Source organism: Triturus cristatus, chromosome 4_1 (genome assembly GCF_964204655.1).
Source record: "Triturus cristatus chromosome 4_1, aTriCri1.1, whole genome shotgun sequence".
NCBI lineage: Eukaryota > Metazoa > Chordata > Amphibia > Caudata > Salamandridae > Triturus > Triturus cristatus.
In genome coordinates this window covers 746,781,480-746,807,139 of record NC_140585.1, presented here as the reverse complement: position 1 = coordinate 746,807,139, position 25,660 = coordinate 746,781,480, and the positions used below count along the sequence as shown (strand labels likewise).

At 44.2% G+C, this 25,660-nt stretch overlaps 1 protein-coding gene across 2 annotated transcripts in view; it reads right to left on the bottom strand.

Moving 5' to 3' along the window:
- The window catches only part of CHST11 (carbohydrate sulfotransferase 11), a 551,611-nt gene that overhangs the window by 256,353 nt on the left and 269,598 nt on the right, over positions 1–25,660 (bottom strand). For both annotated transcript variants that reach the window (XM_085653259.1, XM_085653260.1), the window contains exon 2: positions 19,131–19,216. In XM_085653259.1, the coding sequence (XP_085509385.1) occupies positions 19,131–19,216 (86 nt within the window). The remainder of the gene's footprint in view (positions 1–19,130; positions 19,217–25,660) is intronic.

Genomic DNA, 25,660 nt, shown 5'->3' with positions numbered 1-25,660 from the left:
GGTCAGCAGTCTCACTGACCCCATTCTACTCTGTGATGAGTGAGGCACTGCTGGTCAGCCAATAAGGGAAGGTAGCAGTCTTAACACTCCTGGGACCTCAGAGGTTTCCCCCTCAGAGAGCTGCAGTGAAGGTAGGCTGTATGCAGAGGCGCAACTAGAGCCAAATTTCGGGGGGGGGGGCTGAGCAAAAATTTCGGGGGGGGCTGAACTTTAAGCAATAGGCAGAGTGGAGCTGCAGGGGCTCTTAGAAGGGGTGAAACAACAGCCAGGCCTCATTAACATGCAAATGGTCTTTTAAAGACCTGTAAAGTGCTCGGGTGCGGCTGCTTTTTTGCCCGGGAAGGTGTCTCATCCCGGGCTGCCACGCACGACGGGGGGGGGGGGCTGAAGCCCTGTGAGTCCAATGGGTGTTGCGCACCTGGCTGTATGTGTTTTTTATGTTTGATGCTTGTGTGTATGTATGAATGTATGTGTATTTGTGAGGGAGTGTTGTGAATGGGCGTGTGTGTGCAAAAGTGAATGCATGGGGTGAGTGTGTATGCCCCCCTCCCTGGTGAATTTCCCGGCTGCCACTGCTTCTGAGCCCAGCTCAGGTGCCTGAAACATTGTGGTTGCATCCATGACATGACACGCTCCTGTTTGTTTACAGAAGGATTATTCTAATTTTAACATTTAAGGCTTGCAACATCCATACATGTCAAGCAGACCGCAGGACTATTGTCTCAGTCCACTGGTTACAGAGTCCGCTCTTGAAATCTGATCTGATCCCCGTCCAGACCGTTCCGGCGCATCAAACAAGTCCCCAGATGCCTGCGGACTCCAGGCGAGGCGAAAGGGGATTCCTGGCACCGCAATGAAAGCGGGTCACTTCCCGCCGCCATTGCTGTCCGCGCTAAGAACAGACTATCAGCAAGACGAGGGGACATCTGGGGGGCTTCTGGATATTAACTTACAATGGAATAGGACTCCTTCCAAATGAGAAATGTGACTCCAACTTCAAACTCATTTGCTTTTAGAAACGCTACACTCCGGCAATGTATCCCTGTAGCTGATGGCTGCAGTTTTAGTAAGGAGGCAGAGGAGCGACTACCACCTGTGTGTGTCTTAGCCTTATTTACTAGTTCTCTAGGTGAAAAGAGTTCAAACAAACTAGCATCAATGGCAAGTAAGGCATTTGCACCAATTTATCTTCCCCAGCCAGATGCAGGGTGTATAGCTACCTTGGTGGTTCTTTCGCTAGAAGGCGCTTTGAAGCAATTTCATGCAAGGTGAGGCACTCGCGGACGCTATAATCCTGAACAGAGTCGGTATAAGTAAACAAGCATTGGCAAAGCCAATAAGCCTCGACTTTTTGACCAATTGGTTTTGCCAACACTGTCATTCAGTCAAAAGGATGGTAAAGAAGCTATGCTCCAGGAGAGGGAAATACACAAGAAAAGGAAGGGAAGCCATAGAATAAGAATCAAGCAAATGAGAGTGATAAGAAATAGTAAGAAGTGTGCTGTCCCAAATCTCACTGGAAGTTTTAGTATGGTCCACAACAGGTCTTTGGATAAAAGCAGGGCATAGCACAGCTGTGGAACCAGGGCACAGAGGCATAAAGGGCCCTGTGCGCCTCAGTCATGATGATATTTCACTATTTTAATCGGGAAAAGGGTCGATTTCCGTGGCTTCCAGTAGGCCCCTGTGCACCCTTGCTAGGCTACTGGCTATACGCTGTCTGTACAGGAGACCTAAAAACAGAGGCTGAAAGTAGTAACGTGGACATGGGATTCAGCTCCCTCTCTTGGAAGATATGATAGTTTAGAGCATCCATAGAAGAGAAAAGAAAGAAAGATCTTCGCGAGAAGCACAGGAGGATGCTGTGGCTGGGCCTACAGAAGATACCTTTATACAGAATTCTGAAAATGAATAAACACCGACCTCAGTTAGAGGAAACCAAATGACTGTCTTAGAGAGGACAATTCAGGGGCCATAGGTGACTGTGAGTGGGAGATTGGTTACAAGCTCCATTAACAAAAAATTACTTTAAAGAACCGAGGAAAACTATTTCTAATGTGCAGAGACGAAAAATAGCTCCCAGTCAATTTGTTTGAGAATCTCCCATGTGTTCTTAGGAGAATTCGCAAACAGTTCAATTCATCAGTCAAGATGGGACATTTGTTAAAATAATTTTTGTTTTTGCACCAGTGGACAGCTGGGGGTAAAAAAAGCACGTTTATATATAATAAAATCTTGCTTTGTTTTATGGATGTGGAAGGTTACCGCTCTGAAGTGAGGTCAAAAGCTCAGTGTGATCCAAAGGTACTAATCGGCAGGGAATTCCGCTATCTTGGGCAGATTTTTAAGAAACAAGAAAACAACCCAATTTGCGGTACTCACATCATATGCATGCAGCTTCTAATTGAGCAGAGTACCAGAACTGGACCTTCATGTTCCCTCTGGATTGATGTGAAGTTCTTGTAGCGAGGGCTTGTCATCTCTACCAGAAGTGCACTGAGAGAGCGGGTATTGCGATAGGTACCAGGTATCCATACATGACACTGTTTTGTCTCCCGAGTAATCTAAAGGAGCCCGAGGGGATGAACAGCTAACTTTGCTGCCCAATCAGCAGTATTTATGACAATAGGCAGGACATTTGATAAAACACAATTTTCAGATTTCTGTCTGCTGCAAGTCAAAGACTGAGCAATACTAGTACTTAATACCTCTTCTCAAAGAGGGGACCCAGGAGCCTTTGTTTAGAAGGGCTAGACCCGTTCCTAAATCACCCTTGCTAAGTGGGGGTCTCAAACTTAGGGGGATGTAGAAGTGATTCTCTACAAACTCACATTTGTATGGATTTTAATGGAATAGAAAGTCTGAAATGTTTTTGGATAAAAGCCTCAGGATAAAAGCTAAAGCTTTATTTGAACCTGTGGGCAGGCCTGGAAGGGTCTTGAGCCTTACCCAAAGATGTTGAATACAACTGGTCTCTAGTGGCTGACTGGCTTGCGGGGAGGAACATCCTTTCTTTTGCCATAGCTGGGATTGAGGACTCTAAGTCACTGAATGTCACTAAACTCAAGTCATAGAGGCTGAGTGAGGGTATACTTTTTGCCTTTGTAGTTTAACCTCTGGTCTCTTGTCAGGACACTCGCAGCTCTAACCCCACTTCCAGCTGCATTTAAATGGTGAAGGCTGTACCTGTATCAGGATGGAAAGAGTTCACAAAATACAGGAACAGCCTGGAACCAGTCTGGGCAGAGCTCTTGTGAGGCAGCTTATTCACCATAATTCGGTGCATTTTCCTGGATTGCGCTGGACGCACCTTTCCAAAGGTGCGCCCGGCGCAATCCATGAAAATGCGCTTCACTGTAATATTGCCCCTGGACTGCAGAGATTGTATCCCTGCCGGTGAGTCTTTAAGATTAATACATTTGCCACCGTTTTTTTTTCTACCCAAAATCAAACCGTGTAGTCTGCTTTCGCGATGAGCGATATATTAAATAGCTGATGTGAGGTACTATAAGGACGAGGTTTAGCAAGGCTGTGTCTTTTCTACGCATCTTTGGGGTCGTCAGTATGTTCAGCTCGCTCATGCTCCCTTCGTCTGCGCACTTCAAGGATTGGGTGCCATGCACACATTAATGGAGCGCCAAGCAAGTGTGCTCCTCAGCAGACACTACAACTTTTGTTTCTACAGACAATGCTCACAGCTTGACTGCTGCGTAGTGCTTATCGCCCCCGTTTCGGATGGAAGGGGCTATTTATTATTGTAGAGGGTTGTGACACGGCCAATGCAGTCGAGGAAAGAAAGGCTAGTTTGTGAGCCCTCTGCTGCCGCGCGCCCCTCCGCCGCAGGACGCTGTGTTCAGTCTACGTCACGCTGGAGCGCGCTCTACGGGGAGCGCCGTCGCTGCCAGCTCAATGGCACCGCTTCTTGCTAAAGGGGTGAAAAATTCTGCCTAATCTGATTACATGAGCGCCGAGTGCGCTCGACCAAAGGTAAATGTGGAGAAACAACTCGGCCTCGGGCGTTCTCTGCTCGCGAGCATACAATCTAAAACTTACACCTGGCTAGCCAAAGGCAACAGCGACTTCTGTACGATTGTGTGCACGGTGTGCAAGTCGCTCACCGAAGGTCACTCGAGGGAGCCTCTTTCAGATCTGGCAGGCATGGCAGCACCCTCCCATGCTCTTCGGAAGAGCTGACACGGCCTCTGAGGCCGCGGCGAGCAGTCGCGCGACACATGGCGCCTCCACCTCCACAGAGTCCCGCGCACTCCTTTCATCAAGTAATTGGATTAATACCTGCTTCCTCCGGCTAATCCCCAAACGCAGGCGCGCGTTATTTAAAATCCTGCGGTATATTCTCCCTTTACACGAAGGAGGAGCACTTTATCCCTCTGCGTGCACTATTAGCTTAACATCAGAACTGATGTGCGTGAGCGCCCGCCATCTCAGAGCGCTGTTCAGTCTCTGGAGATTCAGAGCTCTAATCCAGCTGCAATCCTGCTTTGCATTTTTTTGCTTCTCTGTAACATTTTCATGACTTGCTATGCACTTGTTGTAGTGATATAGGTTGCATGATTCTAGGAGGCAAAATCATCCGATAAAGTATATGTTAAACTCATTGGATTTTATTTTGGGGGGTGTGATATTGTGAGAACTAAGCCCTAATGGACACAAAGGGGGGATTAAACAATCTTGGATCTTTTCTCGCCTAACCACCTGGTTGTCCGGGTCTTTCTTTACAAAGCAGGTTCACTGACTTAAGTGTGATGCAACTGACAGACACTGCAGATGAAAGCCTGCATAGCACGCTCCCTCAAACTGCAGTTTTATGGCCTATGCAGAGTAGCTGGGTGGGGCAGAAGTTGACTGAGCACTGGCGCATCAAAAATTGTCATCTGCAACAAGCAGGGTCTAACATCTGGGTACAAACCTTGAAACTGGAGTACTCTGCAGATATATGTTATGTTGGTTGAATTTGTTAAGCGCACAAATACCCAAAGGTGTCTTGACGCTAGCTACCTTGTGCTGTTGAGACCAAATTAACAGATCATGCAAAGTTAAATACCCAGGTCTTCAGAGATTTTCCAAAGGCAAGGAGATTTGGCAGAGTTTTCATATCATGAGGAAGTATATTCCAGACAATAGAGACGCCCAACACAAAGCTGCGACGGCTTCAATTCCGAGACCCTAGATGTCAGAGGATTGTCTGTGCAAGGTATGTTGATGAAGGAACTTTAATTGTTCTTATAAATATGAAAGAAAAGTGCTTTGCTATGAGTACTGGACAATACTTCGCTTGACAGATAGTGCAGAGGACAAATGCATCAATTGTGCATAACCCGATGGTCACAGCCTCAAATATTATTGGGTCCAATCAATTGAGGACCACTGAACTTGGCAATAATTAACTTCTGTTAGGGGTATCTAGAAACCCTCCACATTATGTAAATATAGTACTTATTGTCAACTGTCTCTTTACCTATCAATTACCTAAAATCAATAGAGAGCAATTATTAGCTATTGAATTAATAACATCGATTGTTTTCGAAAGGTGGTTTGTGGTTACTGACAGAGTTAACTATGACCAAATTTCACTGGTAGATCTAACACCGACTGTGCCTCTCTGTTGCTCCCCAGAGAGTTATATCAGCATTAAGAAAAACTTGGCCATTTGTATTTATTATTGAGCTGTACAACAATAGGCAGGGACACTGGAATTATGCGGCAGGGTTGGGCCAAATTATGCAGCAGAGTTGACTAAATTATGCAGCAAGAAAAGGCAAATTATCTTGCATAATGTGGCATATTTTCTGATACAATTAGTTCATTATTTTTACACATTAACACTGAGTGGGCAAAGGTTGCACCACATTGATACCAGTTTAACACTCAAACATAGCAATAAGCAATAGAAAGGTGATCAGTCAATTTTTGCAAATGGCCTTCTACTGCGCTGCAAAATGCGTTGCTGAGTTTTTAGTAACTGTTGACCCATTTGAGCAAGAAACAACAATTTTTTTTGTGCTAAATTCTGCAGATTATGCAGCAGATGATGATTATGTGGCAAATGCGGCAAATCCATAATTATGGTAAAACGTGGTGGCCCACAATTGCATAATTCCAGTGACCCTGACAATAGGTAAGTAAATCTACAAATATATTGTGTATTGACTTTCGTTGTGAAAATGTATGGCACACATATTTGGGAAATGTAATATCGAGAGCAGGCATGCATTTGTCTGAATATTGAGTATCACACAGGAGTGTGTTTGTAACACTGCAATAGCGTGTGATGCAGCACATCTTGATGCTGCCAAGGCTGGTGTAATGGTGTAGAAAGCATGAACGCAGAGATTAGCAGGTCTCCAGCATGCTCAGATGACTTATTATCCACAGATCTCCAATTAAAGAAGTCATATTGGGCATGTGAACACCCTACCAAGAGCATGTTGTCTTAAGAGCAATTGCAGGTCCTGCCATTAAGTTCCAAAGCCAAAGAAAACACATTACACAGGGCATAGGATATCCCACTGAGAAGACAGCAAGAGCGATGGGCCAATTAAGAGCATAAGACCAGACCTTGCAGAACTTCTCTCTACACAACAGCAGCAAGCCTCACACTGACAGACAGGACAGAAGGAGCAATGGGACAATAAACTGCACAAGGCCAGACATTGCAGATCTTCACCGTACACAGCAACAGCAGCAAGCATCACACTGACAGAACAGAAGGAGCAATGGGACGATAACAAGCATAAGACCAAACATTGCAGATCTTCTCTCTACACAACAACAGCAGCAAGCTTCACACTGACAGACAGGACAGAAGGAGCAATGGGACAATAAACTGCACAAGGCCAGACATAGCAGATCTTCACCGTACACAGCAACAGCAGCAAGCATCACACTGACAGAACAGAAGGAGCAATGGGACGATAACAAGCATAAGACCAAACATTGCAGATCTTCTCTCTACACAACAACAGCAGCAAGCTTCACACTGACAGACAGGACAGAAGGAGCAATGGGACAATAAACTGCACAAGGCCAGACATAGCAGATCTTCACCGAACACAACAGCAGTAGCAGGCATCACACTGACAGAACAGAAGGAGCAATGGGATGATAACAAACATAAGACCAAACATTGCAGATCTTCTCTCTACACAACAACAGCAGCAAGCTTCACACTGACAGACAGGACAGAAGGAGCAATGGGACAATAAGCTGCATAAGCCCAGACATAGCAGATCTTCACCAAACACAACAGCAGTAGCAGGCATCACACTGACAGAACAGAAGGAGCAATGGGACGATAAAGAGCATAAGACCAGACAGTGCAGATCTTCACGGTACACAACACCAGCAGCAAGCATCACACTGACAGACAGGACAGAAGGAGCAATGGGACGATAAGCTGCATAAGGTCAGACATTGCAGATCTTCACCGTACACAACACCAGCAGCAAGCATCACACTGACAGACAGGACAGAAGGAGCAATGGGACGATAAGCTGCATAAGGTCAGACATTGCAGATATTCACCGTACACAACAGCAGTAGCAGGCATCACACTGACAGAACAGAAGGAGCAATGGGACGATAACGAGCATAAGACCAGACAGTGCAGATCTTCACGGTACACAACACCAGCAGCAAGCATCACACTGACAGACAGGACAGAAGGAGCAATGGGACGATAAGCTGCATAAGGCCAGACGTTGCAGATCTTCACCGTACACAACAACAGCAGCAAGCATCACACTGACAGAACAGAAGGAGCAATGGGACGATAACGAGCATAAGACCAAACATTGCAGATCTTCACCGTACACAACAACAGCAGCAAGCTTCACACTGACAGACAGGACAGAAGGAGCAATGGGACAATAAGCTGCATAAGGCCAGACATTGCAGATCTTCACGGAACACAACAGCAGTAGCAAGCATCTCACTGACAGACAGGACAGAAGGAGCAATGGGACAATAAACTGCACAAGGCCAGACATAGCAGATCTTCACCGAACACAACAGCAGTAGCAGGCATCACACTGACAGAACAGAAGGAGCAATGGGATGATAACAAGCATAAGACCAAACATTGCAGATCTTCTCTCTACACAACAACAGCAGCAAGCTTCACACTGACAGACAGGACAGAAGGAGCAATGGGACAATAAGCTGCATAAGCCCAGACATAGCAGATCTTCACCAAACACAACAGCAGTAGCAGGCATCACACTGACAGAACAGAAGGAGCAATGGGACGATAAAGAGCATAAGACCAGACAGTGCAGATCTTCACGGTACACAACACCAGCAGCAAGCATCACACTGACAGACAGGACAGAAGGAGCAATGGGATGATAACAAGCATAAGACCAGACATTGCAGATCTTCACCGTACACAACACCAGCAGCAAGCATCACACTGACAGACAGGACAGAAGGAGCAATGGGACGATAAGCTGCATAAGGTCAGACATTGCAGATATTCACCGTACACAACAGCAGTAGCAGGCATCACACTGACAGAACAGAAGGAGCAATGGGACGATAACGAGCATAAGACCAGACATTGCAGATCTTCACCGTACACAATAGCAGCAAGCATCACACTGACAGACAAGTCAGAAGGAGCAATGGGACAATGAACTGCATAAGGCCAGACATTGCAGATCTTCACCGAACACAATAGCAGCAAGCATCACACTGACAGACAAGTCAGAAGGAGCAATGGGACAATAAGCTGCATAAGCCCAGACATTGCAGATCTTCACCGTACACAGCAACAGCAGCAAGCATCTCACTGACAGACAGGACAGAAGGAGCAATGGGACGATAAGCTCCATAAGGCCAGACATTGCAGATATTCACCGTACACAACAGCAGTAGCAGGCATCACACTGACAGAACAGAAGGAGCAATGGGACGATAACGAGCATAAGACCAGACATTGCAGATCTTCACCGTACACAATAGCAGCAAGCATCACACTGACAGACAAGTCAGAAGGAGCAATGGGACAATGAACTGCATAAGGCCAGACATTGCAGATCTTCACCGAACACAATAGCAGCAAGCATCACACTGACAGACAAGTCAGAAGGAGCAATGGGACAATAAGCTGCATAAGCCCAGACATTGCAGATCTTCACCGTACACAGCAACAGCAGCAAGCATCTCGCTGACAGACAGGACAGAAGGAGCAATATGACAATAATGACAGTCTGCAATGGATACCTCTGAACCGCCTGGAAGTAATACTGGACTACAGAAGGTGCTCTAATGCCATATCATTGCCAATTGCATATCTTAACTTAAAAACAAACATTAAAACTGGCACAAAAAATATGCCCAATGTTTCGTCAGCATGTCAGTCTGTGATGGTTTACTGGTGTTATACACAACCCCTCTACCTTCCACCAATTGTACCGCTATCATTTATTGTAAGACTAGTGATTGTGGCAGCAAGGGAGAGCAACAGATGGGGAGAAACAGACAAAGCGCTATACGGTAAGAAATACAGCTTGTGCTATGGCACGGGTTCAAATGCACACCACCTGAAATAATGTCGGGGTTACAAGTCACTGTTTTGTAGGCCCTACGATCCAAGTACACAAATTATCCTTTAACATGCTGCTATCAGCCTTGAAAGATTGACCGATTTTATATCCCTAACCATTCTAGCCTCCGCCTCAGCAGGCTGCCTTATATCAAACAGAGGGGCACATTTACTAGAAAATGACGCAGCTCAGTGCTGCAAGCCACCTAGCACCATGGTGCAAGGGTGCCTGCGTTGCAGGGATGATTGTTTTTGTGCAGGAAGGAAGACCTTCCTGCACAAAAACAATAATTGATGGTGTTTTCCTCCTTTTATGTGCTGCAGAATGCAGCACACTTAGAAAGAGCAAAAAACGAGGAGAAATAAAGGTGTTTCTTTTCATTACACGACTTTATCGCCTCCCCTGGGGAGGCGTTAGAATGTGACGCACTCCCAGGTTTACGAGACCTTGTACATCTGGGAATGTGTCAGAATCAATAAATCAATCAGTCGTTTGTTAAGCATGACTACTCACCCGTAAGGTCTCAAGGCGCTGGGGGGGGGTTAGCAGGCTCCAGTCCATCAAGGGGGGGGGGTCTGTCGAAGAGCCAGGTTTTGAGGTTTCTTGCGAAGATGCGAAGCGATGTTGTCTGTCTGAGGTGGAGCGGAAGGGCGTTCCAGGCTCGGGCCGCAAGGAAGGAGAAGGAGCGGCCTCCCAATCTGGTCATCCATGGATGTTGCATAGTAACACCCACAGCAACACCAATGGAACACCCCTTTCACACAGTAATGCGTGAAAGGGGGGCATATTTACAAGGCCAAGCAAAGCCGTGTACGGTGGCTTTGTGTGGTCTTGTATATATGGCTCAGCATTGTGCGCAGACGCAGCGTCAAATGACGCTCCGGTGCCGTTGGGCCTTTGTAAATATGCCCTAGAATCTTCCAGATATCAGAAGAGACCATGTGACCCAGAATGATACTTCACTCTTATCAAGGTTTATTTTGCTATATTTGACATTGTATTTCTGTCATATCCGTGCTTGCTAATACCCCACAATGCCTGCTTACTCGTTTTTCAAGAGTGTAGCACAATGCATCCTGAACTCACTGTGAACAACAAACTTGAAATATGGAAAATAGCTATTTTTTTGCCCGTGATTGTATATGTAAGACTGGGACAGCACTTTCAGTAATGGAATTCTCATCCATTACAGCTACTTCCCCAGAAGTACCTGCATTCACGTGCGCAGCGAGATTCGCGCGCTCGGCGGCACTGAGTGGTTCACTCTGTAATCTACACCCCCGGCGCCTTTCCTCTAAAGCCGGGCCACCCTGACACGCAGAAGAATGCCCGAATCAATAAACAGGAATTAGGATTTCAATGGCAAGTGTCTGACAATAACGAGCACGTTTTGGAGAACTTTTAGAAACGCACCATTGAGCGCTTAAAGCTCTCAAAGCATTCAGGTTATTTTTATGTTTCTCAAACCTCTCCTAGGAAGGAGACGTGTGCCCTAAATATGTCTCCCGAAAGAAAATCGCGGCGTATTTCTTGGATAAACGTTTAGCCACAACGTTCCTTCCTGCACCGTCTGTGGTTGAAGTGCAAGAAAATTACATATGATACCACGCTTTTACATAAACACGCACCTCGTGTTGTACGTCTGTCAGGAGGCAAAATAAAGCAGTTTTGGTTGGACGCCCCCCACCCTGCTTCCTGAGAGGACGCCAACCCCCCAAAAAAGAACCTTGTCTCTATACTACCCCTTTATGCTGCTCTACAACAGAGAAGGTCTGTTAGTTTCGGAGGATGATGTCCCTGACCACTTCTGGAATGTTTCGGTCACAGGGAGGGAGGGGAAGGGTCAGATCAGAGGTACGCGCCGCCATGTTCTCTGCGGCAGGACATCTTCTGGCCGTGTGTCAGTGTAGGAAGGCGCTTTGGGTCAGAGGTACTAACATTGGGAATAGGGATTTCCAAATCGCGATTTTCTCCAAATAGCAATTCGTAAATCACTATAGCTAATGTGTGAAAAATGTAATTTAAAATTAACAATTCCTAGTGGGTCGCAAATTGACTTACCTCATGAATATTAATGAAGTAGGTCGCAATTTGCAACCCACTAAGAATTATCGTCATTACAGGGACAGTGGCTTGGCTGGGTGAATATAGCATTTTTTTTTTTTTAAGTATACTGTACCCCGTTTTCCTTTCAGAAAACGGGATAATTTCTTATTTTTATTTTTGTTTGTTTAAGACGGCAAATGGTCCTGGGGACCACTGCTTTCTCTTACACAAACAGTTTTTTTTTTTACATTCAAAAGGGAAGAGGTCCCAAGGGGACCCTTTCCCATTTGTGAATGGGTTATCACTACATGTTTGTAGTAGGTAAATTATTGTTTTGTGACTGAAATTTGGTTGCAAAACATTAATATATACAACTCTTTTTCACTGTTTGGAAGGGAAACGGTTTCCAAATACCGAATCAGTTTTTGGTCGCAAACACAAATTGTGAATTGTTAATGTGTTACAGAATAATAATTTTATATTTGTACATCTAAAAAGGCATTTTTGCTATCATATATGGCCCTATTCTGCAAATCGGGCCATGTGAGGCTGCAAAAAAGCTTACTACATCTGGCCCTAAGTGTCTGATGTCCTAAAATTCCATCCTGAAAAATGTAGTCACAAATCATGCACTGCATTTTTTCAAACGGGATCAGATTTTGCTTACCTACGTAATCAGATTTTGCTTACTATTAGGCTGGTTTGCAAAACCATCATTCACAGGGTGTTACAGAATGACTCACCTAATTAATAATCATTGAGCAGGTCACAATTTGCTTCTCCCTCTGATTGGTTACAAACACGGGGATGGTGGCCTGCAAATCCCAGCAGACAACCATTTCGGGTGGCCTGCAAATCACAGCAGACAACCATTTCTATGTTTGCATTCCTAAACTGGAACCTTTTTTTTTCAAGCAGCCTGAATTCCTTGAAGGAATTGGCACAGCTTTGAAAACATCCCTTTTGCGAAAACTTCAAAAGGAGAAGACAATGGCTCCCCGAACCACTGCCACTGAGGCTGCCAATCCAATTCCCAAAGGGGTAGGGGTCCCAAGGGTATGCCTTTCCCTCTGCGAGTCAGTTGCCACCTCCTTTAAGGAGTCGATAACTGGTCAATGGTTTGCGACCAGAATTGGAGTCTCAAACCATTGATACATAGGCCATTGAATCTCAATTTGGCAGGAACACCCTTTTCCCGCCCCTTCCAAGCTGCAAATTGGTATGGGTCGCAAAACCTATTTTATGAGTTGGAAAAAAGTTTTGGACTTCGTACAATGGGTTTTGTTCCTAACAATTAGGAATTTTGCGGTTGCAAGTCTTGTGATTTCATGAATAACAGGATTTGTGATTGCAAAATCCTTCAGTTCATTAGGCCATAGGTGAGCAGTCACCAGAGCTCTTCCCCTACATTAGACCTGTAGTTTCAGCATTATGTAGGTAAAGAAGTACTGACATGTTATGGTGGACTGATTGCAGGTTGTTCTGGGTTGATGGTGGGCTGATGGTAGGCTAGTAAGATGGTAATGCCAATCCTGGGACTGTCGTGATCGACCAGAATATGCTATTATTGGTTGATTGCTGGCTTGAGTTGGCTAATGGGGGATTGAGGTGGGATATGTAAAGCTACAATAGGCTCATTCAGTGATGTTCTGCCTCACAGAGCATGGTGGGGTGTAGCTCCTCAGTTATTTTATTTAGTTATCTCTTCTCTGAAGTCAAACAACTTCTCAAGGACATTAAAGAGCACAATAACCTAATTAAAAGAAAATGCTTTTTAGCTGGACTTCTTTTTTATGAGACAAGCAAACCAAAGGTAAGTGGACGATTTGTTTGGCTGCTGGCACAGACACACAATCAGAAACTACGGGAAATTAGTACAGGGTTTCTACAGAGGTTTATTTTGTGGGCTTTCTAGAACATCGCCTTGTGACTAAATATAGAATACGAAGCCACTGTACTGACCAAAATAATTCATGAAAATTTGTGCAAAGAATTGATTCACACTTTCAAGCACAGCACCGGGATAAACAGATTCCTCCGCTATTCGAGGAAAACCTTTACGCTCTGTTAATGAGAGCGGTTTTTACCAACTTGTGCTTTTACCACCTCATTATTGGCATCACTGATGGTCTCCATTCAAAGCGCATCCACAAGTCTGGTCTCTTTTTATGAATTGGCTGTCAGAAGAAAATCCATCACGCATAGGGGAGGGAGAACCGCTTTTGCCTATCATGAGGAATTCTTGACGGGACACAGCAAGTGTGGCCACTAGTGACTGTGCTTTCTTACACCTGCATGCAGAGGCATAGCTAAGATGGCATACAAAGATCAACCAAGCCCTTACAGCTGACATCCAGCAGCATCCCCTCCACAAGCCTGGCCCAAAATGTCTTAAAGTCTATTACTGACATTGCCGCTCCTATTCAAGATCCTCGCTCTGGTCTTCAAAACATTTCATTCTGCGGGTCCCAAATATCTTGCTGCTCGGTCTTCTGTCAATCTTCTAAAGCCTCCAGATTTCAGACTTAAATCCAGGGTGGCAAGTCCTTCATGGTTTTAGGTGTTAAAGTTTGGAATCAACTTCCAGGCCAGCTTTGGTTTATAGATAATGAAGCCAGCTTTATGAAGAGTCTGAACACTTGGCTTTTTCTTGCACCAGATACTTTGCTATTCGGTAATATAGTTGGGCAGGATTCCCCTATTCTTTGTTCTGCTGTGTTGCTCAAGGTCTGTGGTCATTTCCTTGTTGCGGTGATTATAGGTTCAGTTGGTGTCTGAGTTAGCGCCAGGATGCTCTCGTTTGAGTTACAGTGTGCTCTATAAATGCCATATTCATTCATTGCATCGACCGCTTTTTCTGTAGAAGTATTCCATACAATTACCACCCTATCGGCTTAGAAGAGCTTCCTTATGTTGCTTCTGTGGCTATCACGATAGCAGTTGTTTCACCCTTGGTCTGCATTCATCCTTTCTCTGATATGCATAACAGAAGGGAGAAACCCACACAGGGGGTGTGTTAGCAAGGCTCAAAAACAGTCCCCATTATGATCAAAATGTAATACTTGCTCTCCTGCAAGTGCCTTGAGGTGTTAACAGTCCTTGCACATGTCACCTGGCCTCTTTTCCCAAACACCCCTCTTTTTCTGCATTCAACTTCCCATTTACTCCTTATGAATGCCTGTGGTATACGTACGTCCCAATCCCACCTTCCTCTCGCTAACTCAGATGACCTCACCTCTCCTGCTTACTCTCATGTGTGTTTGTGGGTTGTGGGGTGCTCTTGTTCCTGCCTGTCACCGGTCTTCTTAATGTTGTAGCAACAGACCATTCTTGAAAGGGAGTTTTCACATAAGTGTGAATGCTCCACTCACTTGTGATTCAGCTGCTTGCCTATTTCTCTGTCCTTTATACCCCCTTCGGAAAGAGACTCCATTCTGTGTGACCATGCACCCTATACTGATCTTGGAGCATGGTCAGCGGCCAGTGTCCCCCCTTACACTGTTAACTCCAGTGCTTAATTTTAGCTGGAAGTTTCTGGTGCTCGGCACCGACACTTAATTACTAACACCGACACTTATCACAGTCTGCCACATGGTGGTGCTGTTTGTTTAAATTAAAGATGAGCACACAACAGTTGTTTATTAATTAAATAAACATTTTAAAAGGACTAATACCTGCTGCCTAAGCAATTCTCATAGCTTTGAGGGCCTGGAACCATCTGAATTGTCACACCTGTAGGGTAGGGATCTTAGTAGTTATGTTGGTACTGTCACTGGCAGGGGCAATGGGCGGTGCAAGCTGCAGTGGCCTCCTGAGGAGGGGCCTGGCACTTCTTTTTTTTTTTTTTAAACCAATTAAGCATTGGTGTACAGTATTACTATAACAACACTAATGAGTTGAATTAAACTAATGATGGTTAGGAGAATAGATGGTAGAATCATGCAGTTCCGCCGATGGCCCTCAGCAGTTACACGGCCCCTTACATTGGTCCCAAGATACAGCATTTCCACCTCTTTAACATAAGGCCTGCACAGGGAATCTGCGTGAACCTGCAAGCAGCCACTATGAATGTTTTTATCAAACGCTTTTTTTTTATTGGACAGAAAAGGAAAGATACGTAACCAAACTGGGTGTCCTCTTGTTGGGGTAATACCATTCATCTGGCCAACTTGTAAATCAAAAGCAACCCGGCATGAATCTAAAATGTTTTCATTGGATGGCCTAGTTTACAGACAGCCTCGCAGTCAATAAAGTGTGTTAACTGCCCCTAAAACCTTTCAAACCCTACCAGTGCTTAATTTGAGCTGGTGGTTTCCGGAGTCGGCACTAGCACTTAATTGCCAACACAGATGCTTGAAACAGTGTGCCACAAGGTGGCGCTGTCTGGCTGATTTAGAGATGACTGCAACAACAGTTAATTATTAATTCAATATACATTAAAAATGGCTATTACCTGCTGCCCAAGCCATTCTCATAGCTTTGGGGGCCTGAAATAGCCTGAATTGTCACACTTGCAGGAGTCTGATGGGCAGTAGTTGTGTTGTTAGTATCACTGGCAGCATTTTAGGTGCAATGTGTAGTGCAAGCTGCAGTGGCCCCCTGATGAGAGTCCTGGCACTTATTTTTTTAACAAGTTAAGCACTGACTAAACCTGTTGGAAAACATCTGTACTTCAACGGTTGCAGACTATTTGCTGACTGAATTATATATCTACTTTTTGTAGAATGCATTACTTGTGCCTTCTTTGTCAAGCACTCCGCGGTCCTTGGTGGACCATTGATTGTCATATAAAAACGGTAAAAACAAATAACTAAAAATACAGGTTACCGAGAATAAATTTGAGATGGGGGTGTTGAAGGCAACGTTTTTCATGAGGCACAGGATAATATACATCATTCTTTAAACTCAATGTGGTTGAAACGCTAAGGCGTACATTACAAGTGTCCTGCAAATTCCCATGAACAGGAGTTACTAGGCCGACTAAAATTATACGTTTTTGTTTTTCACACAGAAATTTTAGCTGCTGAAACTCCAGGGAAAAATATAAAGGAATTGATGCTGGAACACTCACCCCTGCCTGTTATTCCCCCAAAACATGCACTCCCCATTCGTTTCCCACCCCCAGGATTACTGCAATCCTGGATATCAGTAATTCTGGAGCAGGGAATTTTAATGGGCCAATCATAAAGAGAGAGTTGAAATGTGTTAAGTTGCCAACTCCTCTCACATCCATGGTGATCATATGCACACCAGTTCAGCTGCTTGCGCCTCAAGTGTGCAGCTGTAGTACGGGAGTGCGGGCCACAGAAGAGCCGCCCCAGACTCAGTGGGCTGCACACGCGTTCAAAAACTGGATCAAGGCCTTGTGACTAGGAAAGTCTGCGTTGAACGTTTTACAAAAATAGAAAGATTGACAACTTTTGAATCTGAAAAAAATGTAATTCAAAGAAAATGTGCCACTGAGCTAAACTATTTGTGGTTTCTTTTAAGTGACAGAAAGGGATGGTGCCAGTCCAATGATACTGTTGCGCTCTCCCTCCCACGTGAAGCATGCGGGGAGAGCTAGGTGAACGTTCTAGTGTTTCTAGCGGGTACCCGTTCATTATCCTATTGATCGTGCATTGGAAGCTGTGAGCAGGTGTCGTCACTGCAGGTGTCTGTAATCCTCCTGCGGCTCAAGTACAACATATAATAAAGAATTTACAAAATATGCCTACAGAGGTGTTGCATAATTAATTATATCTCCGAGAGGCACGATCTCTTGCAGATTGCACAAAGCAAATTTAGCAAAGTATAAGTGGTCCTACTGTACTGTGACTTAATGTGGATATTTACCATGCAGCCAGATAAGTCACTGATCTTTTCTGACTCTTAGGAACACAACTAAATAAACATAAAAGAAAGAGCATCCTTATTCTCAAAGTCAATGAGCCATCTTGATGGAGCGGCAGTACATTACATACTGGTCTACAGCACCGCATCCAGCTGATCACCTTCATGTACCAGTTACAGCGGACTCAGAATGCTGTTGTAGTTGTACGCATGATCTGTGAACTCAAGTAAACATATGGCATATCTAGGGTCAGGTGATCTATGCACCAGCTCCCTCTCATCAATAAAATTTGCTTTCAGTCTGCTTTCCTGGCATTTAAATGTTGGCACAGCAAGGCACACTGAACAGTGATGGTTCCTACAATTCCACAGTCTCCTTTCGTAAATTACTTGAACCACCCCAAGGTTAAAGAGACAGCCACATTTTCATGGTTTCGGACAACAATTTCCTCATTTATGACAATTTCCCACTTGTGTACTCTGTTCCCTAAGTAATGCCAATTTGTACTTGGGCCCTTAACCTAGTTCTAGAACATCCATCTCAAATGGATTCCAAAATTTAAGACAGTCACGATGATGACCCATTGAATCACCGATCTGGGTCGTAAAATTAACTTCCCACAAGTAGCCTAAAAAACATTCGGGATTACACTCAGGGGTATCACTCTCACAACACAACCCGATTGGACTAACCGCCTACAAAATATCTGGCCACTGGTTGCTCTTATTGGGGCTCATTGTCTTTTGCATTTTATGTTATGCCTTACTTACCACTTGCGGTCACTTCATGCCCTTCATGTGAATCGTGTGAATAAAATATGGTGATCTATTCCTGTCTTTTTTATTGGAGTCTTTTCATAAGCGCCATTACATGAGTATGGACAACATATTGTTGTTGATATGTTTGACTTACATACCATTAAAGGGGACAATTGATTTCTTTAAATCATGCCATATCAAGGGCACACATTAATATTAAAATACATATAATGTACTCTTGATGACTTTCAGAAATGGCAGCCTATACGAGCAGCATTTTAATTAAAGAAATATGAAATTGTTCTCGGATTTCCTTACAGGACCCTGCCCTCTAGCCCAATGGAATTGCCTCCACGAGACTCTTGAGTGTGAAGCTGAAACACACAAAGGAACTCTTCCAACAAATCTTATGTTAAGCTTACATTAGATCAATGTGACTAGCAGGTTTTAGAACTGTGGAGCGAGGGGCAGGTTTGTACCTTTTTCAGATGGCGACTGAACTTCCTCAGTCGAACGTGCCCGAGCTATGGCCATTCCCTGTGACTACCGAAGTAACGTCAGGGCAGTGGCCATTACCCATTGCCACCCAGGTAATGTCTGGTAAACACAAATCCCTGTCGCTTGATGTCTCATCAATGCTGGGCGAGACATCTGACTGCAGGATAGGTCAATTGAACTATGTTGGCCAAGCCAAATTCAGGTAGGTTTTTATTTATTTCATGAAGTGCATAATGCCTCCAACCAAACTAGTACACTGGAGGCACATCCCCTGAAAGACATAGGTCGAGTAACATGGATCTGATAGCATAAAACCAGGAAGTTTGGAGAGATTGGCACAGAATGTGTGACGGGGCTTGATATGTGCCCCATATTATGGCGTTAAGGTTGGCTATCGGGAAGATGTGCATTGACTAACATGAGTACACTGACCTGGATTGGATTATAAAGTTCTTGAAGGGGGCTTCGAGACCCTTTTCGACAACAGATGTCCATTCCAAACGGATTCCTGCGCATGACTGAGGAAAAAGGGAGAAAACAAAAATAATTAAGTACAACAAACCATTCTGCCAAAACGATGAAACACATTTAGACAAAATCAGGGGGAAAAACACACATTGACATATTACTTATATTTTAGATTTCAATATCTTTTCAGTGGAGGCCACATCCTTTTAAGAAAGCGATGCTCTTTCGACACTGCCGAATCTCTTTATTTAGGGTGATTTTTGTTGCTACAAGCAAACAGACGACCATTTCAGACTAGTATTTAGCCATTAACGGCTAGTTGCAGGGAACGCAGTTATGCACCTATTCTCACATACACAATAAAAAACAAAACATGTGCCTTGTCTCTTAACAGACATGGATCAGTGGCACAAAAGAGTCAAACTTGAAGTGTCAGGCGTCATCACTGCATTGTTTGTAAACACTGGAAAATTGTCAATTTTTAAAATGCGTTTCGACTGATTGGTCAATACAAAGTAGGGTTGAGGAACAATTTAAAAGATCATACTCTCCAGCATACGTCATAGGCTATAGCATACTTTCGATGGCATACGTTGACCCTCTGTCCACGCTCAGCAGGGAAAGTCTTTGGAAACTGTGGCTGCATGATATACACCAGCACTAATTCTAAATTTAGTGAAATGCCACAATTCACCAGAGAGCACATACAGTCAAACGTACACAGTATAACTTCATATATCATACGTTATAAAATTATTTATAAAGAAGAAGTCTGTTTTAGACATAGGTTACTCTCTACCGTTTTTACAGCTTAAGATACGGAGTAAACAAAATGTATGGAATCACTTTTACCTGAAACAATGTGCAAATCACAATATGATGAAGGTGATCACAACTTCGTGAGACTGCATGATCACGTCAACCAACAATATTGGGGGGGTGGGGATTACAGCATGAACAGATATTGCATGCTGCAGGTCTGCCAAATTTTGAAATACTTTTCCTACTTCCACAAAGACTTGGTCCAAACAAGATTTTAAAAGTTTTTAAAATATTGGCCCCCTGAAGTTCATAGCATTATAGGCGACTGAAATAACAGTGTACATAAATTGCTAAACATAAACAGGTCTTCTCCGTGTTGATATCCCTCAGACCCCTGTACGGATCAGCTGAAATTAATCACTTTACTAGTATGCATCAGACGGGGCGCATCGCTAGGACTGCCTTTACGCTGTAGTCAGGGGTCTACAGCCCACTATCCCCATGACTTCATTCTGACTCCTTTGATCACTATCCATGTTTTGCTTCATCAGGTTTGGACCACCCAAAACCCAGGGTCAGACTGTTTCATATGAGCCCAACCCACCTTTGCTCTCTGTCTTTTGAACCTAAACATGCGGGGAAAGCTGCCCTCACCCCCAGTGTTTGACACACTGACGGAATTGAAACTTGAGGGGGCTTCCCTGCAAGGCACATGGAGGGGCCCCCTCCAGGCTCCATCAGGAGCTCTGCAGCCAGAGTGCTGTGCTGGGGGGCCCCTTCCCCTGCTCCGCGGGGGCAGCAGGGGCCTGTGTTACGTCCCTGGTTTGACATCAACTGACCTATCGCAGCAATAAACTCAAATAAATTCTACAGCATTGGAACAATAGGTGTCATTTGGTGCAGGGGATTAACGGAGGCCCCCCGCAGTGCAGGGGTGGGAGGAGGCCCCCAGTGTTTTTTGTTTCAAGGGGGCCCCCTCACACTCTAAGCCAGTAGCGGCCCGTGGAGGAAATGCTGCGGGGGAGGGGCAGGGTGGCGGGTAGTAAACACCGGAATATGGATGAACGGAGGTAAGTAAACAATTAAATAAAGAAAACGAATTTCGTTGCGTGCGCCGCATTGCAAAATGCGATGCAGCGCGCGCAATGAAATTAGTTTTATATTTTTAATTGTTTACTCACCTCCGTTCATCCATATTCCGGTGTTTACTACCCCTGACCCTGCCCCTCCCCGCCCCACCACCCGGCAGCACTCCCTCCACGGGCAGCTACTGCTCTAAGCCATTCCACTGCATACCTTGCAGAAATGCGTGCAATAGCATGGAACAAGAAATAGTTAAACGCTCAGGAAAGCCACTCTGCTTTCACGAGCACCCCCTGCAGAGCAGGTGGGCGGCGTTCAGGGGCCCCCATAGAGGCCAAGACGAATGAATATCTGTGCGACAACGGGGTCCCCCGTCACATTCTGCAGAGGGGGGGGGGATCATTTTGCAGTATGCCTCTGATTTGCTGCTTTAACATTAGAGAAGACAGGAGCACACACAGCAGCACAGCGGTGAAGCAGAAATGCTGCTGAGAAGAGGGCTAAGCAACAGAGATTCGTGTCACCTTAAGGGCTTTGTCATCGACCTCCTCGTGGCTTTCAGAGAAGACTGAAAAATAAACATTGCCTGGGCAGTTCAGAAATACAAGACAGCACATTCTTCCAATTCATCTGATTGGGCTCCTGCTGGTATGTCAGTGGCTACTTTAACAAATTACCCCTTCACAGCATGAAATGGTACATCTCTGAACGGCAACAAGGAAACTGGTGCCACCCAACTCGCATAAGGCACTCTTTCTCCTCACCGAAAAATGCCATGTTTGAGAGCTATACACACAGCTCCTATTCTCTTTGTGCGCTCCTTCCAGTTCGATTTCCTAGAAGGCCAGGAGCAAGCTCAGAGCAAACATTGGAGGGGCATCGAAAATGATAAATGGGCAAATGTCTGCTGGCAACTAAAAGCTTAAGCGTAATAAAGCTCAATGAAAATTTACAACACATTCTAAAAAATATATACAGTACTCTAAAATGATGCCAGTGGAGCCTGTCAATAATGTTGACTGATAGCCCCGCCTGACTCAAGGTTCCAAGAAAAAGGACAATTACTAGTGTTATCGACCATGTCCAGGCCACAAATCCTAAAAGCAAAAAATAGTTGGAGGACTACTTTGCATATGCAGCGAGGTCATGGCAAGGGATGTCATGGGAAGTGATGTCACAGGAAGTGACTCCAATTCCCTAAATGATCCCTTCTATAAAAAAGGATTGGCCTACTTTACAACCAAAGTGGAGCAACCCTGTGTATAAGAATGTAAATATATGTGTACAATGGTTGTATTCACATGTAAACCAAACATACACATACATTAATTTGATGTCTTCTGAAAGCAAAGCTGTGAATGTTTTAGACAATTAAGTTTACATTTAAATTTTAATTCATGCTTTTCTATGCATTTGATCATTTGCTTATTATGAAATAATGGACTACTGATATACTTGATGTACCAGTAGCAATTCTCAAGAAAGTTATTGATTAAGAAGCTGCTTGCTCTTACATACATATAGAACAAATAAAGTTGGTAACACTGATGGCATATGATAATAAAGCAGTACTTAAATTGTAGCAGGGTTGTCGGTGGGTACCAGAGGCACTACGTTCTGGGGACTGGAACTCTTGCTGGTTGGGAGCACAGGCAATCGCGATCCTAGATAAACAGATTTCTTGGCCCGATGCTGCCTGTCTTTGCCTAACTGGAGGCCCTCCAGGCCTGTGAATTCGGTGGACTTTGATGACAACCTGCCACCTGGAATGGAGCCACGTTGATCACAGACCTGACATGGAGCGAAGGGAGAGGAGTAAAAGCGGCGTAATATGCACCTCATTCCTCCTTGTTTGACTTGTTGACGGGGAGAGAGTAGGTTAATTTTTTGAGTTCATAATGCACTAAGTGTGTACTATACAGTGGGCCATACTGCACAGTGGGCGGCATACTATGCAGGGTGCCCATACACTGTTCATGAAGTTTATTATTGATGGGGGTTCTATACAGTACAGGACGATTATACGGCACAGGCGCTTATATAGAAGGGAGATGATCATACTTTGTGGGGCACACTCTACGGAGGGCTTTATAGAGTATAGGCCTTCATACTGCTGGACAAGCATACAGGAGAATAAATCAGTATACAGGGGCTTATATTCTACAGGAGTGTCATACAATACAGGGACTTGGGCTTGAACGCATCCTCACACCTCCCTGTGCTCCTTTACCAACCACCCCTGCACAAGACCCCTTCGATTGCCCGTCTCAGCTTTCTGCTTCCTCTCCTCATTTACTCACCTAATATTTCTCATCCCGCAACAAGAAGGTAGGGGTGGGGGGGATTGCACTTGAAGACACATTTAAAGTTAGCAGCCACCAAACAAGAAATGAACTGTCCCTGTCAGAGTTACAGAGAAACACTGATTTGTTAGGGTGGTGCAAAATCAAAGGATGGGAGACAAGAAGATGTCAGGGGTGCCCCTATTGTTGTTATTGTGAACACAGCTAAATCTGATACTGGATCAATCCAAAATGCTTTGTACACAAACCTGGAAGAGGAACATACGAGTGTGTGGGACTACAGAGATGAGAGAGAAAATGAAAGGTTAAAGAAGTGCCAGAAGGAAAAAGAGAAGAGAGACTTGGACAAAGAAATGATGATAAGGAGAAGGACATGGGGCAGTGGAAAACAGAGTGAGAATGAGATTCAAAGATGGGCAAACAGGGAGAATGAGATGGGGCACAAAGAGAAAAGAGAAGAATAATGGGGATAGCAGGAGTACAGAGGAGGAAAGAGTGGGGTCATGTGGTAAAGGTGAATTATAAATTGCTAGAGGCAGGTGAAAAAAGGAGCATCACAGATTCAGGGGGTGAAACATATAGAGAAAAATATAGGGTCGGAGTGGAAAAGAGAGGGCGACAAGAGAGTACCTAGAAGAGAAAGCAAGATAGAAAAGGTGGGCAAAATCAAGAGGAGAAGGAGCAGAAGGGAAAGGAAAGGGAGAAAGACACGAGGGTCCAAACAGGTTGTTCCAGTACCATGGATCCTTCTGTGGATCCGCAGTACTAAAATGGGCAATGGAAGAAAAAGCTCCAGCGGCCAATCAGAACTGACTATTTTATAAAAATTGGAGCCACATAGGTATCACAGTACCCAACGTTCCAGATAACTCTAACTTTATATCAGAGTTATTCCCTTCATGCCTCCATGAAGATGAATATAATATAATATTAATATATATATATATATACATATATATTCATAATAATGATAATTAATAATATATTTAATATATATACATATTATATTATTATATAATATTTTTTTATTCCCTTTATACCTTCACCTTCACTTTAACCTAGAGTTTTTCACAGATTTCTTTTTAATTATTATATAGTACATCCAAGAGTTCCCTGCACCCCTCCCTTCTTTTTATGTCCACCCCAGCACCGTACGCCTTTGGGGGAGTGGGAGGCAGAGCTTGGGTGGAGGGCCCGCATCCAGCCATATATGGGCTGCCAACTACCACTGCACACATCCTTCAGCCTCCTCCCTCTGGCTAGCCCCTGCACCCATCCCATTGTGGGAACTCAACCCTTGCTACACATGGCTGCCTGGTGCCAAACCATCCGCAGGTGGCCAACGCGTGCAATGAGCAGTGCCCAGCATGAAACAGGCAAGAATTGGAATCTCCAACCTGGCTAAAGAATTTTCAGGGTAAAGGAAAAGGGAGGAACCCTATTTTAATGATTTTTGGGACGGGGTTGTAGCAGGAAACAAAAAAAGTCCCTAATCTAATGATCCGGATCATGTGTTGAACCCCAGTACTATAATAATTGTATAAATTTAAAATTACACAAGTTTCAGTACACTACATACACACACAATGTCATTAAACGAAAGAAAAAAGAATAAAGTCAATGAAAGTCAAGTTTCTAATTTATTTCAATAGATAAAAAAGTTATTCGTTTTTATTATTTAAAAAACTGAAAATCAGTATGGTATACAGCATTAAGCATCATACATCAATGACAACAAAAATGTATACAATTATTATAGTACTGGGGTTTAACACATGATCCGGATCATTAGATTAGGGACTTTTTTTGTTTCTTAAAGAATTTTCAGAACACAACAGTATTTTTTCTGGAAAAGTTTGTATTGAATTCATTACACAAGAGTATTAATGCACAGAAAATGGGTGGAATACAGACGACGGTTAAACAGATCACGCTAGCGTGTTATCTCCCGTTACACATTTGTGACACATACGTATACCTCGAAATATCCATCCTTATTTTTATCACCTCTATGCTATCTGAATAGACCTCCCGGGGGCATCTGTGCACCCAGAACCTGGAAGGGCATTTCTGTATCTATCTGGACTGCCCTGACCCTGCTCCAATTTAGGAAAGAGTTGAAGAGACACCCCTTTAATTAACACTACATTACCACGAAATAAAACTCCTCTTCTGCACCGAGAAGCCAGACCCCCCAATCCCATAGTGAATGTATACGTGCCTATAGCTTGGTGCAGCGTGCTGCTGCCTTTCAGTGCTATACAAATACAATTTAATTCAAACATAAATTAAAGAAACTTATACTATCACAGTCCTAGTGTTTACAATACAATATATTAAAGCAAT